This window comes from Amblyomma mixtum, chromosome 7 (genome assembly GCF_055824585.1).
Source record: "Amblyomma mixtum isolate Tamu chromosome 7, ASM5582458v1, whole genome shotgun sequence".
NCBI classification, from domain to species: domain Eukaryota; kingdom Metazoa; phylum Arthropoda; class Arachnida; order Ixodida; family Ixodidae; genus Amblyomma; species Amblyomma mixtum.
In genome coordinates, this window is record NC_143018.1 from 110059393 (window position 1) to 110077374 (window position 17982).

A 17982-nucleotide genomic window follows, 5' to 3' on the forward strand; every position below is an offset into this window, starting at 1 on the left:
GACATATTAGCGGAGCGTGTGAACTCGCATGCAACATGTGTTCATCCAAAACATGGCGACGTGAATAAATCCGTATGCTGCATATATGAGTTCATACGAGAGACATTTGCGGCATACATGAACTCGTATTAAGCATATATGTGTTCATACGAACATTTTTTGACCCCCATAGCTCATAAGCTGCCCTAATGATTGAATTCGAGACAAATTTGTGTCACATACCATGTAACACATATCAGCACGTAAGAATTCATACGAGACAGTTACGAATTAATATGACATTTTTCGATCGGGTGTCCTTGTAGATTAAGTTTCGCCGTACGCGGTACCCACCACCTGAATTTTCAGCTGCCTCACTTATTGAGGGGTGAAAGCGGTGAAAGCGCTCCTGACTTTCTTAAAAGACTCGGGGTTGCATTCCCGCCTATAATCTTTAAGTTTTCAGTGCGCGCCCTCTGTCCCTGTGACATGGTGGTCGCTGGACACTTAGAAAACTCATTTCCTTGCCGCTCTTTTTCCTTTTTTCCCCTTTGCTCCCCTCCCCAAGTGTAGGGTAGCCAACTGGGCATCGCCTGGTTAACCTCCCTGCCTTTCCGTCCTTTTCTCTCTCTCTCTCTCTAATGGCATGGCAAAGTATTTGAATATCGACAGGCTTCGAGAAGTGGCTGTAAGTTTTTTTCTTTTGATCATTATTCCTCAATGGCCGGCAGTTTCTCCATGGCTGAACCAACTTAAACTATGTTATAAACTGATACTGTCTACTTCGAATCCAATACGACTGCAAGATCTTTTATTTTGAGACAGATTGTTCAGCTAAAGGAATCTTAGTTCGTGTGTACGGCATGTATTACAATGAGTTAGGGATGGTCAGCTCTTCATACTCGTACCGTGAAAGCCCTGGCCTTTCTTTCACTTAATATTTTGCAGCGAAGCGTTCCAACAGCAGCAACGGGGATCTAAAAGCAACTCTTTTTTTGTGGAGACTGACGTGGCTTTACGAATGCGCCTTCATGTCCTGAACGTAGCGATAGAGGAGCGTTTTGGAATAGCACTCATTAAAACAAAACAATTAGGCGAGCAAGCCAGACCCGTAAACATCGCAAACTTTTCAGTTTTGTTGAGACAATCCGCCTTTATAGATCACCGTTCTTTGCCACACTTTTAATGCAGACACAGATGCTATCTTTGTAGCACATTACCTACATAAACTGAAGCACAGAGAAGCGAAAACCCTGCGTGGTAAGAAACGGTTCGCTGATATAAAATTCATTCCGTGAGAATTTTGAGCCAAGCTCGCGGTTAAGAAAGGGCAAATTAGACTCGGCTGTCGGCGGCACTTCAATTTGCGGCCATGCTGCGAAGTCTATTGTTGTGCGCTGCCTATGCCTCTGCCTTTGCTGCGCCGAGCGAAAAGAATCTGCGGACTGAATGGAAGGCCTTTAAGGCCAAGTACGGTGAGTGCTCAATGTTGTGCGTCGACGCTGTTGCAATTTTATTTCGCGAATACCGCTCGCGTGGAGCCGAGTTTTAGGCTTCTTGACTTGGCATTTAGTAGTGAAGAACTCCTGTGCAAAGGACAACAGAATAAAGCAGACGCATCGAGCCGAGCGGGGTTGCACCAGCCCCTTGTTGCTCACTCTGATTTTCTTTCGCTACTGGTTTTAATGGCAACAAAAAGGTATTTCTTATCCAGGTGATCACTTCAGAACGACAACTTGATGTAGGTGGAAGGGTTTGAACGGGCGACGAACGCCCTGTGCATGCTTGTCTACAGCCAGTACCCCTAGAAGCGAAACAGAATTCTGCTCACCCTTACAGAATTATCTGAAAATAGCGAAAAGTAACAGCGAGTAGTAAAAGCTGTAAAATATATGATGTGAACGGAATGTGGAGAACAGATTTAGTATACTACGAAAGCCATCAGAAACCCAAAGACCATGCGAGCAGTAATCTGGTGGACTACCCAGTAGGAGATGCTGCAGAAATAGCATCACCCTTTTCGGCCAAGTTCAGGTTGGCGCTTTATTGCATATTTAACAGTGAATAAAATGAAATTAGTACAATTGGAGCCTCCATAATATGCTGCTGTCGGGGATAACTCCTAGAACAAAGCATGTATGGTAAAAGTACAATAGGCAGCAGTGTATAAAGTAATTAGAATAACAATTCGATCTAGAGAAAAGCAGAGGTAACAATAAATTGTTAATAGAAAATATTCGCAGTGTCAACATAGGTGAATAATCCAGATGAAATGCATCTTTATCTTGAAATTTCCTATTTAAAATTTGACTACGCAGCAAGTTCATTAAATGTGCTTTAATGCGATGACAGAATGAGTGAAAACTAAGCGATCGATGTTTCAATTACGCGTGCTAAAATAGCCGAATACGATATGCCGACAAACAAGGTAGTATACTTTCCATATTTAGTCCTCACTTTAGGGAAAAGAATATTATTAAGGTGCAGAAACTTAGTAGGATTAGTATACATAAGATTACCAACAATTTCTTAAATATGACCGTGGTAAATAACTAATTCTGTGGTAGAGTGGTAATGAAAGTGATTGAAACTAACTGAATAACACGAGCCTGATAGCTCGGTTTTTAGGGCGCTGAAGTCACGAATGTCCTCAGTGTTGCGTCATTTCCTGTTTTACCAGGAAGGAACTATGTAGCAGGCCCAGAAGACGAATCAAGATTCAAAATATTTGCTGAGAACAAGCGGTACATTGTAGCGCACAACGAAAAATTTCGACAAGGCGTCGTATCCTACCGCCTTGCTATGAATGACTTTGGAGACATGGTGAGTACATGAAACATAACCAGTATTTGATTTGCTTTTGGGATTCTACACATTGTAGAGACAAACCTATGTGACATTTTTATTAGAAACTAAATTTCAAAAAATTCTAACCGTAGCAGTGTCTGAAGATCAACATTCATAGCTGTTAAAAAAGGAAGACTGAAACAAATGAAATACATTTACCTCGGTTTCAGTCTCCTAATCCTGCCCATTTAGGGTGTCAAAACCGCCAGTGTTTTTGTGGCCGACCTTGTACATTGTATGGAAGAGAGACCACAAGAACCAAATTTCAGAGGGTCATTAAGGAGAACCAAGAAGGAAGAAGGTGTCTGCTGCTTCAGCAGTAGCCACGCACAGCGAAACATCCCCCTCTCCCCTCCACCTTACTCTACAATCATGGAGCAGTGCTCGCGTACTTTCCGGATGACGCGCGGCAAGAACCTCGTGACAGGCTGCGCGAAAAGGCGGCTATCACGTGACAAGGAGCGGTGGCAGAGGTGGCGGGTGCTGAGGGGTACCGCCGTGTTTCGGTGCCAAAGACATAAAAAAAAACGAACACGCAGCAGCAGAGTGAAGTGCACACCTGGAATTTTCCACACCATTTCAATCTCCATTCTGACGACTTCCGCTCTCCCAGTACAAACTAGCTAGCCACAGAACTACAGCTCGGTCCAACCTCAATTCCTTTCTTCATAGATAACTCTTTTTCTCTTTTCGTGAACTGGCCGCCTGTAGCTGGTCAGCACTGTCTCCTGCTGCTATAAAAGACGGGGCCGTTTGATGGCAAAAAAAAAATAAACAGTGTAACAGGTATAAAACATTGCTACAAACTCACCATCAACAGCCTTACTACGCGCACTGCAGGGAAAAGGCCTCTCCGATGTCCCTCCAATTAACACTGTCCTCTTCCAGCTGCGACCACCGTATCCCCTTAAACTTCTCAATCTCATCCGCCCACCTAACTTTCTGGCTCCTCGTGCTGCGCTTCCCTTTTCTTGGAATTCTTTCCGTTACGCTTGGTTTGGTTTGGCTTATGGGGTTTAACGTCCCAAAGCAACTCAGGCTATGAGACACGCCGTAGTGACGGGCTGCGCAAATTTGACCACCTGGGGTTCTTTAGCGTGCACTGACACACAGTACACGGACCTCTAGAATTTCGCCTCCATCGAAATTCGACCGCCGCGGCCGGGATCGAACCCGCGTCTTTCGGGTCAGCAGCCGAGCACCCTTAGGGACCAACGGTTATCTTGCTTTCGCATTACATGGCCAAACCAAGCCCATTTCTTTCTCTGGATTTCGACTAAGATGCTATTAATCCGCGTTTGTTCTCTTACCCGCTTTGCCCGCTTGCAGTCTGCTGACCTTACACCTATAATTGTTCTTTCCTTAGCTGGCTTGTTGTTCTTAACTTAACCTGAACCCTTTCCGTTAGCCTCCAGTCTTCTGCCCCGTAGGTGAATACCGGTAAGATGCAGGTGTTATATATGTTTTCTAGAGGATTAAGGCGCATATTCTATAAACCGGGATGACCATGGTGGCGACAACAGCAGCGGCAAATTCAACAGGTCGTTTGACCCCACGATGGTCCCACCATAAAAAAGGATGACTGGCTGGGAAGTGGCCTGTGGAGTTCTTCCCTCGCTCGGCTCGGTGCGAACGGCCTTCCCTTTGGTTCCCCCCAGAAAGCTAACGACGATGGACAGACGACAGGGAAAGAGGGGAATGGTGTCTTCAAGCAAATAGCCGTGTCTGACAAGAGCCGGCTCGAATCGGAGAGAGCCAGCGGTAGTTGCAGCCCGCCCCGCCCGCTTCGCCCGCACGCCTCACCTGTTTTAGATAGACAAGTGCCGCTTGTAGTAATGTTTCACCACAGTGGGAAAAAGCTGCGGACTTGCGTTTCCTCCTCGCCAGTTCCCATGCGTGGACTCTGCAACGAGTGCCTCTGCTTGTTGTGCTGTTTAACTCTTCCCATGTGTGCCTCGTGTTGATCTGGCCACCGCCTGCTGAAGGGGCGGAGCCTTAGGGTGTTTAACAAGCGTCATAAGTGAGAACGAACGCTCTGGGGACTGCCGAAAAGGATGATTCAGTCGCTCGACGCCATGAACTCTTAAATTCTGACTCTGCAGTATGTAACTATGTTTCTTAAAAGGGCCGTTAAACCCGCTTCTTTTCGTGTTCTCAAACTACGAAGCTTCATTCTTTCCTCAAGCCGAAGACTCAACACGCTACCAATCGGAGCCCGGGGTCGGGACAGCCTGTGCGCCACGACATGGCAAACTGCCATTCATGATCTGAGACAGACTGCCGTATCTGCTCCACCCCATTCTTATTCTTGTATTTATTTCCCTTTCATGAACCGGATCAGAGGTCACTACCGGGCCTATGACACGTATTCTCTTGCCACTTCCAGCCCCTCACTACCAATAGTAAACTGCTGTTACCTTCCGAGACCGTTCATCATTGCACTGGTTTTGTGTATCTTCTGCGTGTTAATTTTAAGACCTACCATTCTGCTTTAGATGTCTAACTCATTGGTCATGCTTTACACCTTATCTCCTGGATGACTTAGCAAGACAATGCTATCAGCGATTCGCAAATTACTTACGTATCCTCCATTAGCTCTTATCCCCAACTCTTCCCCATTCATTCCTTGGAACACCTCCCGTAAGCAGGCGGTGAATAGCATACAAAATAATACATGAGAAAAAGCGTTCATGTTTGCTATGAACTGCTGGCGTTTAGCGATAGCATCTTGAATAGCAGCATTGTTTTTAACCAGGTAGCGTTATTTTGAATGACATGGTATATTTCGATTATTTGTTGCCTTCAGGCCGCCGCGGTGGCTCAGCGGTTATGGCACTCGGCTGCTGACCCGAAAGACGTGGGTTCGATCCCGGCCGCAGCGGTCGAATTTCTTTTGAAGCGAAATTGTAGAGGCCCGTGTACTGTGCGATGTCAGTGCACGTTAAGGAACCCCAGGTGGTCGAAATTTCCGGAGTCCTTCACTACGGCGTCTCTCATAGCCTGAGTCGCTTTGGGACGTTAAACCCCATAAACAAACCAACCAACTATTTGTTGCCTTCATTTTTCTTAGAGAAAGCGGTAAATTGCTTCCGCCGGTATTTAACAGATGCTGAAAGTGTTTTCTCCTTCCTTTTCTCTCTTCCTACCACTCTATCGAGGATCATGATGAATTTGTGAAGTTGTACAGCTGTGGCAACGTCAGCGATGTCCCCGATGGCGGTGCGGAGTTTTCGCCACCGGCTAACGTCGACGTGCGAAAACTGCCAACGACCGTTGACTGGCGCAAGAAGGGTTACGTGACGCCAGTCAAGTACCAGGGCCAGTGCGGCTCCTGCTGGGCATTCAGTGCGGTAAGCGCCGGTCGCGCACGGTACTAGCACGGCAAGGTTTTCTTACACTACTGTTTAGATTTTAATGCCAAAGCATTTCTTGGCACATCAGTGGCGTTCGTCCGACGAGACAGATGCATAGCCAATACTACGCTAGGCACATAACAATCCATACATTAGCTAAACTGGCTAAACAGTGCTTTCTTGGCAAAAAAAGTTGAATTAAATTTGAAATTCAAAAATAGTAAAAAGAAAACAGAAATGAAAAAGAACAAAAAATAAAAAGCAGCGAATGAACAACAAAAGAAAACAAAAAGAAAATAGAAAAGTAAGCAATAAAAACAAAATTAATCACCAGTAAAAAAAGAAAAATGGAGGGAGAAAGAGAGGACAGGGAAATTTTCATAACACCTGAACGGAAATGCGTGTATAATCACCTCCGAAATCATACGTGTAAAGGCAGACATAAGGCGCTTGACAGCCACCACGGTTGCCATTTCTTACTGTCTGTTGTGAACATCTCTTTGAATAAAACACGCAGTAAGGAAATATTTCAAAGAACAGAGTCGCTATACATTCGAGGCGCATCATATTTGAATAACAAGTCCACTGAACAACCTCGCGAGCAATTCCGCCAGAGATGGAGGAGCAATAAAAAAATACTTCTGCTGTGCAAGGGTTAATCGTGATTTCAAAATCGCGCTCTTTTTGCGCGCCTTGCCACGTCATGGGTGGCATCGGCGCTGATGTCAGGCTGTGTAGCTCTTGGGTCAATGCTGCACAAGAGAAATTATATCACGTCTAATTGCTTATAGTACCACCAAAGCACTGAATTTCGTTTCGTTAAGGTGACTGTATCCGGAACAAGTACCAGTCATAGCATATAGGATCGCTTTATCTTGAACCTATTGTATGAAAAGTTACCTGCAGCAAACTATCTCCGTGCAACAGAGCCAGTGCACGCTTAGCATACACTGTGGAACTTAAGGAAGAACCCTTTGGAATTCACTTCTCTCTTCTCCAGACGGGATCCCTCGAAGGCCAGCATTTTAAGAAGACTGGTAGACTTGTGTCCCTGAGCGAACAAAATCTTGTCGACTGCGTGAAAAAAGATTACAAAGGTCATGGGTGCCCCAGCGGTAGCCCTGGGTCAAGCTTCAAGTACATAAAGGAAAACGGAGGCATCGATACTGAGGAGAGCTACCCGTACGTTGCAAAGGTAGGTACGCCTCTTGAAATAACCAAGCATAGTATTCCGCAAGACGATAACATCCGCAGCCCTAATAGGGCGGAGATTGCCGGATTCGCATAGTGCATGTTATGCCCGCTAAATATATTTACCATTTTCATACTTTGGGTACGAATGCACTTTAATCATGCATCGATGCAATGTTAGAAAGTTTCGTCCAAGTGTTCAGATCATCTGGTACTAGTTTGTGGTGGGCAGTTAATATTCGGCGCGTTTAGAAAGTAATCAGATGGCTAAGAGGGATAAATTTGTTGTGCAACGTTTAACTCGTTTCGCGAGATTGTAGCGATGAAGTTAGGCCAACACATCGAGGGCGGCTGAGGCAGCAAGCGTTGTTCGCTCGACAGACAAAGAACGCGGCCCTGCAAAAGTGCTCAGCCATCGCTCCGATTCTCGACGACCATCAGAAGCCATAAACCCCGCCTTAAAGGTGGAACGACGGAAGTAGCCGCCGAAGTGACACGTGTCACCTTTTGATATAGATGCACTAAGGTACAGTGGTGAGCAGCCTTGTCTAGAGCGCTTGAGCAGTGCGCACTTCGTAAGAAAAACCGAAATTAGAGAGCAGCCCCTCATTACAGGGCAAAGTTTTCGTGCCTGCTTTGTTTACGAGGCTATCTGGCGCTACTGCCGTGCAAGCGTTGCAGCTGGACCCTAGAGGCTGCCACAAAATCTGGATTTGTTTGCAAGGAAGTGCACCGCCCGAGCGCTCTAGACAAGGCTGCTCACCACTGTACATGAACCCCAAAGGCACACGGGGGACATGTAGAATCCCCTTCATTATTCAGTGCCAGCAAATTGTTCAAGGAACTTTTGATCCATATGGCGAAATACTCCTCTAGCGTAACTCAAAGAGTAAGACAAGAACATTGAAAAGTGTAGGGGGCTCCTACATCAGTTATAAAACTTTCTGGTAGGAAAGCCAAAGCGCACAAATATGGCTCGAAGAATTCGTCGTTCAATGATGACTTTTGTTGCGTTAACATTAGGTGGGTCTGTGCAAGCGAAAGTAACGGGGGCCGTCCGTCAGTAGCGAGTGGCAGGTGGCCTACCTGCCGCAGTGGGCAGGGAGCCACATGTCCAAGAGGATACGAACGAATTTAGTATACAGCCTCGAATATCTCGAATATAACTAACCTCATTATGACATCTCGGATACAGATATCTCTCGGGTGTTGATCTCATATACCGAACCCAAGTATGCCACCTCGGATATAAAGAATTTATGTTTGCTGGAGCTGGTTTTTTTGCAAATCCTCTGCTGGCAGCTGGTCACTGCTGAGCGGCTTGGGAGAACAAGCGATTTGCAGGCCAAAGAACTGGGAAAAAAATTAAACCCCGTTCTCTGTGCATTTAGAGGCAACAACAATGCAAGTTCAAGAGGGCCAACGTGGGCGCCAACGTGACGGGCTTCGTGAAGCTCAAGAAGGGGGACGAGAAGCAACTGCAAATCGCCGTAGCCACTGTTGGACCGATCTCCACATTCATAGATCCGCACTTCCGGGGGCTGAAGTTCTACAAGGACGGTAGGGGCTTTAACTTCGATGTGTGTTCTTATTGTACTATCGGGGACAAAAGTGGTATACTCCAGGCGGCGGGAGCCGGATCAACGAAAAACTGCTTTGCAACGCCATCTACAAACGGCATCTGGAATCGAGACAGCCAATGAGGGACATTTATTATCGGCAAGCATGTCGCTTGGCTCGTGTCAATGTTTCATGCTTTAGCTCGCCAAAATGTCACAATGTTCAGTTGCTCCGGCTCCCGCCGCGTGGAGAATACCTCTTTTGTCCGCGATAGTACATGTCTGCACGTTGCCTTTGTTTATAACCATGGGAAAAGAAAGAGAAGTGTATACAAAGCACAACGCAACTGAAGTCTAATCTGTTACTTGAGCTCTTGACAGATCCATAACCTCTTAATCAGTTCTCTGATTTCTTAGCCGTGAGGTGACATTGCGCTGTTAAGGAACTTAGAGGAAGAAATGTAGCTTACGACTGAGGAGGGTTATTTCCGCGTAAGACAAGCAAGACACGGTTCTTAAAAAGAAAGATTGATGCCACGGCTGCTAGTGTCAAAGTTTCTCCCTTGTAACCTCCGCGTTGTGGCGAAACGGGAACATGCTGACAGGATCCCCAAGCAGCACAGGCAATTGGCCCAATATTGGAAACGTAGTGGCAAACGCCGGTCGTACAAAGTACAAGAGGTAAAGCAGCAATTCGCAGTATTGGGCCGATTACTTGTGATGCTTCGGCCGTTGCAGCAGAAAAGTTGGAGGTTAGCGTGGTGTCTAACACAGATTAATTTAATGAAAATACTGAAGGCAACAATTTTCGTCTTTAATGAAACCGCTCTATCATACTCGCCCACCAGAAGCAGGAAGCAGTTGATTCGTCCTTGATATCTGGACCAGTGCCTTTCCGGAAAAGTTGAATTTACTCTCGATTCTTGCACAAAACGGGTTGCTAATATGTCCCGTTGCAGCCTCGTTACAACTTTAAGACAGGAAACGTGGCACTCTATCCGCTGCAGTAACGCAGAAGAAACAAGAACTGACAGAAGCAAACGCAGGAAATGTTTCAAAGTTGTTTTCTGAAATCGTGGGAAAAACTACGATTAGCCCAGGTAAGAGACCAATTGATTCAGGAGTGAATTCGACGGCAGAGCAGAAGAATATTAAAGGCGAGAATACTTGAGGGTTTCAGTGATGAAGAATATAAGTTAGGTGATAGTACTTGTGAGATTCAGAGACGAAAGCAATTTTTGGTTGCATTTACACCATACCCATCTAGTATTGCGCGAACGCTTCACTGAGACCTTTACATACGCTTCCTATTTCATCTCTCTCAGTGCTTTTGCTGTCCACGAGGCACACTTGTATCTCGAATCTAGACCGACGTCAAATGCATTCCGATGCCCTAATATCTGAGGTTCGTAAATTTAAAACAAAAAATTGCCTCCCTTCAGTGCAGGCCGTTGTGAAAAAGCATCTAGTCAACGAAGTGTACAGGCATTTAGTACCGCCTGAGACACATTCGAAGTAAAATACTTCACGCGACATTTCATGACCCTAAAATGCAGGATGCAAACAAACAAACAAAAAAACAACAGGGCGAGAATCCAGAAAGTAGAGGAGATTGGCGCATTTCTAACCGGTTAAGTGATCACCCCCGTGAAAACATGCATTCATGTCCCACTGATCTCAGATCATCACTGTACTGTTGCAGCTGCTGCCTCCATATCGCCATGTACTTCAACTGGTCTATCGCAAAAAGAAGCCAGGCTCAGGTTATTGTAATTATTGCTGCGTTCGCATATCAATGCACAAGGAGTGCTACTGTGAATCTGCGAAAACGCCGGTCTTGCTGCCCGTATTAAGCTACCCACCCGCCACCTTCGCGATCCACTTCCACATCACCCACCTATGGGTGGGTGGAATGGAAGGGCGATGGTGGAATCCGCGCCTCTAGGTACAAAACGAAGTTAGCCACAAATTGACAGACTCTGGCTGATTTGTACAAAGGGACACACATAGTTTGTTTTCGTCGTAGGCTCACTCATTAGCACACGGCAATATAGACTTCATATGCTCTACACGGACGCCATAAATCTATACGGGAACATGAAATTTTGGGACTTGTGGTATGGAAAATTAAAGCAAGGCGCTTACAAAATTCATCGCGTTAGCCCGCCACAGCGGATGTCACTTTTTTATGGCACTATCATTTTAAAGGAAGCTGGCCCGATTTGACTACTTTCGGCCATAGGATCTCAGTTGCTCGGTTATGATGCCGGAAAGAAAAACCGGCGCCAGGATTGGCAAGTACGTGTCGTGAAGCGAAAGTCACCGGACACAGGATGCAGGTTAACCTAACCATGATGGTTCACCTTGGGAGTTTGAACGTTAGTTCAAGGCCAACCAGTCTAGCTTTGCATGTTAAACTGAGACCTACTGTTAAAGAGGCTCAATTTCAATGTCAGCTGCACGTATAACCACCTCATTCACCAGCAACATAACAGGGAAGTTTTTAAACTATGAGCCACCGCTCACATCCGCACTAGAGTCGATTGCTGTGGCGTATTTTGTTGTTTAGAATATGCCGAGAGCGGCACAGAGTTATAACGTCCTCGAGTTGTGCGCAAAACCGTTTACTAAGCTTGACTGGAACACCTCCAAACATACAGCCTTTGAACCATGGCTAACAAATATGGTGTGTGTGGTGTGTGTGTGTGTAGACATCACCCGTGAAACTCATTGTATTATGCCATCATCAGCCTTCATTCGCACTTTCCTTTTCCTCCTCTTCCCTTTCCCCTCGGTGGAGTAGCCGGCCAGGGCCATGTTACCACCGGCCGACCTCTCCACCTTTCCCTCATTAAAATTCCTTTCTCTCTCTCTAAATATACGCCTTTAAAATTGCAAGCAAAAGTAAAACGACCATGCTTATCAGCTGAGGACACTGACACCTTCATTGTGCAGGTATCGTCGATGAGCCAAATTGCACCACCACTCGTCTAAATCACGTCGTCCTTCTGGTTGGCTACGGAGTCAAGCACGGAAAAAAGTACTGGCTCATAAAAAACAGGTAGTGTGACCTCTTACGATGTGGAGAAATTTTTACCCAGCGGGAGGACAAGGCATACACAGTGAGCCATAAAATAACCGTGCTGTATTCTTACTTTACGGTGAACGGTGAGTCTAGTCACGTGTTCTGACCACGGCTGCTTGTAACGTATACACCAGTTAGTAGCGACCCAGTATGAGAATCCTGCAGACATTGCTACTGATGGTCTGTCGATTTATTTTGATAAAGTTTCATGTTTTGCGCTCCGGTGTTTCGCGTCGTTAAGTTCATTTTGTTTTGTCTTTTGTTTTGTAGTTTATGCACTCTTATAGAGTAATACGAAGTAAGAACTATTCCTTGTCCAAGCTTTATGGTCGTTCTAACCTTACTGAACTCTCCTATAACACGCTATAATTGCTGTACTATCCCTGTTTAAAGCCTTCCTGACACTCAGCGAAACGAATCACAGACTAGAACATCGCCACAAATGTTTGTATTTTTAGTTTGTTTTCAGATATTTTAGAGGGCAGCGGATGAAAAATAACACAAATCAAAAAGCTCTAGGCGTCTGGAAAAATGATTATGTTTACTGTAGTCTCGAGAAGTTTCCCCGTAGTTATGTTTAACAAAAATGGTTGTCACTTTGAATCAAATATCGTTACATTCACACAGCGCGCTAGGAGCAGATGACTCAAAGAAAATGTACCGTACGACACAACTAGAATCGAAGAACTGTGACGGGATCAACACCATTTTGAACATATTGTTTTTGAACTTGCGGGTTGTGCAGCATTGAATAACGCTGAAACTTGCGAAAAACAGGTTCAGGACAAAAGCCTTAGAGATTGATTTGACTGCTTGAGCGCCAGAAAAAGGTTTCGTAGCTGTTGTTGCAGGTGAAATTAAACTAACTTAATGAATGAAGAACGCCAGAATTTTACTTTTTACTTTATATTTACGCTTGCATTCATCATGAGTCATTCTCTGTGCCTAATCGACGATTCAGATTACAGCCGCGAGGAGCGACTTGATACTTTATGTCGTCCCCTGCGCCCGTACTGGAAACGATACATTCCGAGCTCACCAAATTGCTTCCTTTGGCCACTAGGAAATTGCGACCACTAATGATGTAGTTTACGATTCACTGAACACAGTAACTGATATCGCATTCTGCTTTATGTTTAAAAGCTGTCCTTTACATATTGAATTGAGTATGAATACCTACAATATTTATTTGCAAAAAATGTTCCGTTTGTGAATTCTGATATGCTCTTCAGACAAATAGCTCGCACTATCCGGCTATTAGCCGTTTGTTTCTGAGTGCAGCAAGAATACTGTCATGCTAATATCTTTGGCACCTACCGTAAAAAGAAACATTAAACTCATTATTTTCTAATTATTGTTATGCCAGCCACCTATTGGAACGCTGACACAGCAATTTCCGCTCAGCGTCTGTTTTCTTAAAACTTATAAAACTAATGGGAAATTCAAATTCCACTATGCTGCTGCCAACAGACATCTCCCGGCCTACATCACAGATAACATATTGGAAGAGGGGAGAAGGGTGCGCCTTAGCCTGTTTGGTAAAACATGCTGTTGCTGGCGGCGTGTTGCAGAGTAAGATCTCGTACAGCTGTGTTTTTCTCAATTCGGTCAGGTTGTTGCCCTGTGGAATGCGTTCATCGATGAAAGAAAGCTATTGGCGCATTTTCGTTTACCTTTCCGCAATGCAAAATCGGCACAAAATGAATTTATGACCGGTGCGAAGGACGAAGTGACAGAGTTCGAACGCTGGCAGGACCTATAGCGTACACTTGACTGCGAGTTGATTCATTGCAAAGCCCCGAAAAAACACAGACGGAAACACACAGTAGGCTGGGCGGGCACCAACTGAAAGAAAAAATTAAATCTGAGGCAAGTAAATGGCGCACTAATTGTCTCCTCAAGTGTAAGGAGATCGCTTTTACCAAGTATACTCCTGTGCACACATGTTTACAAGAGAACTAGCCTACACTTTGTTTCATCGTGCTCCTGAACGAGCGCGTTGGAATTATTCCTCATCGGGCGCTCAAACGTCCGGAAGGCATACGTTCGCTAGAATTACTCGAAGAGCTTCTTGTTAGGCCTTTAGTTTGTTCCAGTCTCGCACATCGTGTTCAAGAAGTTACCTGTTGCTTCAGACGTCTCGCAAAAGGCCACTCCGAAATCAGCCACCACGTCGGCGTTGGAGCCAAGAGTGCTGCTGGAATGGTAACGGTTCCCGCACTCCCCACTGGAAAGTCATGTTCGTCGCCATACTTTATTCAGACAGCACTATTGAGGACACTATTGGATTGCTACAGCTTGTCCAAACACTGAAGACATTGTTTGCCGCAAACCACGGTGCAGGTTCTTGAGTAACTTCTTTGATGTAGCTGTTGCTCCGTTATATATTGAACCTGACCACGGCGGTTGTCCTTAGATAGAGCCGAAACTCGAATGGCGCCCGAGTGCTGTGTGATGTCAGTGCACGTTAAAATCTCCAGGTGGTCGAAATTATTCTGTAGCCTTGCCCTAAGACACCGCTTTCTCTCCCTCTGCTTTCACTCGAAAGCTTTCTCACTTCCTTCATGCCATGGTGGAGGTGTTCACTGAGATATGAGACAGTCTCTGCGCCATTGCCTTTCTCAACAACACTTAAAGTGAAACTAAAATGATTTTTATGGGCATATTCTAGTGCAAGATATCTCTAGAGATGCTTCGATTCCTGTGAGATCTCGACGGATGTATTGTTCGTGGTACGGTATTTTCATTGTTCTTTGTTTGTCACACTTGCTTCCCGCACGCAGCAAATTCAAGGGCTGCAGTTCCGGCAGAATGATGACCATGGGGCTCCCAGTGGTCTTCATTGTTATAGATGTACAATGGGCTGTCTTCCGATGAGGTAGACCACCGCAATCTTAAAGATCCGCATTCTCTTGACGGCCGTTGAAAATAACACCTTGACCTAGTCCGATAAAATGTCCGGGTAGCACGTTATAGCTTTCACGGCCACTTTTCCGCCCTGTAGGCGTGCGTGTATTTTCGGAAATTTTCGTCTAAACAGCGTGTATTGTTCGGCGCCAATAATGATAATATTCTGCCTAATCCATGTGTGAAACGCATACCAACCCTCAGGGACCTATATGATAGGTAATGCTTTGTTTCCTTGTTAATGCAGTGCCAGAGACTTAGCCTAAAGAATTTTCAAACTTAACAACGGGAACTTTACTGTGTTGAAAAATGACGTTCTCAAGTAACGTGGCGGAAGCATAAATAAGGCTTGAATATATAAAAACCATTCACTTGTTTGAGTGGCCTCATAGCTTGTTTACAATTTATGAAAAATGTGTGCGTGAATATTGTCTTTTTGAAGCAATTTAAACTTGCCAAAATAATATTATTTACGTAAGAGTTGCTACTACAGCTGCTTGAAAGCAAACTAGAAATTTTCTCGTTGCAATCGCTGGCAGTGCGACTGCTGTTATTGAAACCAATGGCTCTCGATTTAACCGTTGAAAGTGTTCTTCTTGTTCTGCCCTATTTCTTGTGGCCAGAATCAAGAGGTGAAGGGGCTATATTTAACGAGTTTATTGGACACTCGTCCCTTCTTACATTGCTTGCAAGTAATTCTTGTGGTGCCTAACTGCGGATATTTATCTCTTGCAGTTATGGAAAACACTGGGGAAAGAAAGGTTATGGGATGATTGCCCGTGACAAGAATAATATGTGTGGCATTGCGTGCGCTGCATCGTACCCGCTCGTTAACTGACGGACGATAGAAGAGAAGCAGGGAATAAATTACGCAGAGGACAGATTCGAAAGACTATGGTCAATTTTTATTTCATCATACTTTCACTGAAATCAGACGAATGCCACTGAGATCTTTATATAAGCCGCTAGCATTTTATGAAAACAAAAAAATAATCCCACTCGTCATACACAACCATGCAACTTTACGCGATCTACGTTAGTTTCATTACGCTTTTCGGTGCGCTTTGGAAAGCTACTGAATATTGCTATCAATGCGCACATCCCATCATGGCACAAGAAGGACCGCAGCGAGGAGAGCACACAACAAGCATTGCTTCTGAATAAACGTTAGTTTTGACGACAGAACCCTGAAAACATTCATTAGGATACGTATATAGGCGCAGTGACCGCTACTACGCAATTGACAAAGTGTTTACAAAGCCTAAATTTAAATGTTCAGCAAGCTGAAAAGGCTACTTCTAGCGCTGAGTCACAAACACACTTGTCAAACATTTCTAGCAATCTTCTGAAACAAAGCTTCTGCTAAGGAATCTCCCAGAATATACTACATTGAAGACGGAAGCCTACAGCCAACGAAACCAAGGATCGTATTAAATGGCTTTTTTAATTTGTAGTTTGTATTGAATGGGAGATTGATAAAAGCAGAAGAAAAAGAAATCACATGCCGCTGGTGGGATCAGAACAAACGAATTCCGAATTTCGCGTCCGGTGCTCCAACAACTGATCTACGGACGCGGCTGTGTGATCTCCTGCTTTAGGGGTATTTATGCGCAGTGTAAATGAACCTTGAGAGTGTTCACCAGCACTGCCCTCGTTCATAGGGATGAATGTAGTACGTCCTGCATTTCCGCGACTGCCATGCAGGAATGTGGTCGAAGGGTAAGGGAGGAAGCTGTGCGAGAACCCTCTTATGCTACTTAAGGCATCTAAGCTACCAAATTCGAGGCCCTCGTTAAACTATTAAGAATACAAATGAAGGCAAAGAGGTGCTTGTCATTCCATATATGACGGAAGACAACAGCCACCGTAACCAAGTAGCAGAGGGGAGAACGTGATTCGAATTCGAAGCTAAACGGAAGAAGCTGGGGCGGTAATTAGGTGGTAGCCTGGTACCACCTTGTATGCCGTAGCTTCAATCGAAAATTGGCGTCATGCAATAGCGTATATCCGCATTTGGCCTAATTACCCAAATCGACTGACATTCTTTTTTTTCAATTTTACCGCATATTCCACGGTGCTTCCAGGCAAAATTCCCTTCAGCCCGCATCGGCTTCGTGAACGAGCGCTGGATTTTATGGCGGTCTCTCAGCATGTCAGTCGCAGTAGCTCTGTACATTACACTTTTTTATCCTCTCTAGAGTATTTTGGAATTGTTAAATATCTTGAAAACCCTCTTGTACCCCCCTCCCCCTCTCGCTATACATTTACCATTCGCTGAACCATTTATCTGCCTTTAACATCTCTCGCCTACCCCATTGATACGTACAACCATTGTTTACATTTGGCGATGTTACTTAGTGAAGCAGCGCAACGGAACAGAGCCGAGGGAAGAAAGGGATAAATAGTCCCTTTCTTCCCTTGGCCCTGTGCCGTTGCGCTGCTTCACTAGATATGTCAGACCAACTCGCCCACCAGTTCATGATGTTACTTGTGTACCTAATTTGCATGTTGGCTTCTGCCCTGCACTGCAGGGGCCGAGGGGCATGTCAAGCCACAATTTCTGGCTTCTTTTCGTCGACCCTCACCATGTGTACATGGGAAAAATAAAAATTGAGATTGAACTGAAATTGCCACGACTTATTCCCGCCCACAGCAGTGTTCGCAGCAGCCGATTCGTCTTTAATCTTTCCTTAATTAGGAATAAGTATTTTATAAGTGGGATGCGTTGTTATTTACTCTTATCATCGGTTTATTATCTGCAAAAAAGAATCTCTCGATGCGTAATGATTACAGGAAGTGGAGGGCTGACATAGGACAGCATTTCTCGACCAAGCATGGCCGTGCCTTTAGCCGGATGAATAGATCAAGGATAAATTATGCGAATATTATTTGTTGCAGCTTTGCTCTTAGTTAAATATCGTCTACAGGAGGTGATATGCGCGCAGTTTCTTGAAGGGTTTTTTCGTCTCGCCATATGAGACGCCTGCGCACACAATTATTTCTGCGCTCTTTAGTGCAATAAAAATAGAAGCCTCATCACGTAAAAAAACTGGGCATTGCG

At 45.0% G+C, this 17982-nt stretch overlaps 1 protein-coding gene across 1 annotated transcript; it reads left to right on the forward strand.

The window, feature by feature from the left end:
• Window positions 1-1351: 1351 nt before the first annotated feature.
• Window positions 1352-15759, forward strand: LOC149337193 (procathepsin L-like). The gene is made up of 7 exons (XM_089554342.1): window positions 1352-1454; window positions 2660-2802; window positions 5985-6176; window positions 7180-7374; window positions 8762-8930; window positions 11885-11990; window positions 15657-15759. The coding sequence occupies exons 1-7, from the start codon at window positions 1352-1354 to the stop codon at window positions 15757-15759; spliced, it is 1011 nt and encodes a 336-aa protein (XP_089410468.1).
• Window positions 15760-17982: the final 2223 nt, after the last annotated feature.

Excerpts from the sequence above, each read along its gene's own strand:
- LOC149337193 (XM_089554342.1), top strand. The coding sequence starts at position 1,352 with ATGCTGCGAAGTCTATTGTTGTGCGCTGCCTATGCCTCTGCCTTTGCT. Across the intron at positions 1,455-2,659 it reads GGCCTTTAAGGCCAAGTACG|GAAGGAACTATGTAGCAGGC; the intron begins GTGAGTGCTCAA and ends CTGTTTTACCAG. Across the intron at positions 2,803-5,984 it reads TGAATGACTTTGGAGACATG|GATCATGATGAATTTGTGAA; the intron begins GTGAGTACATGA and ends CACTCTATCGAG.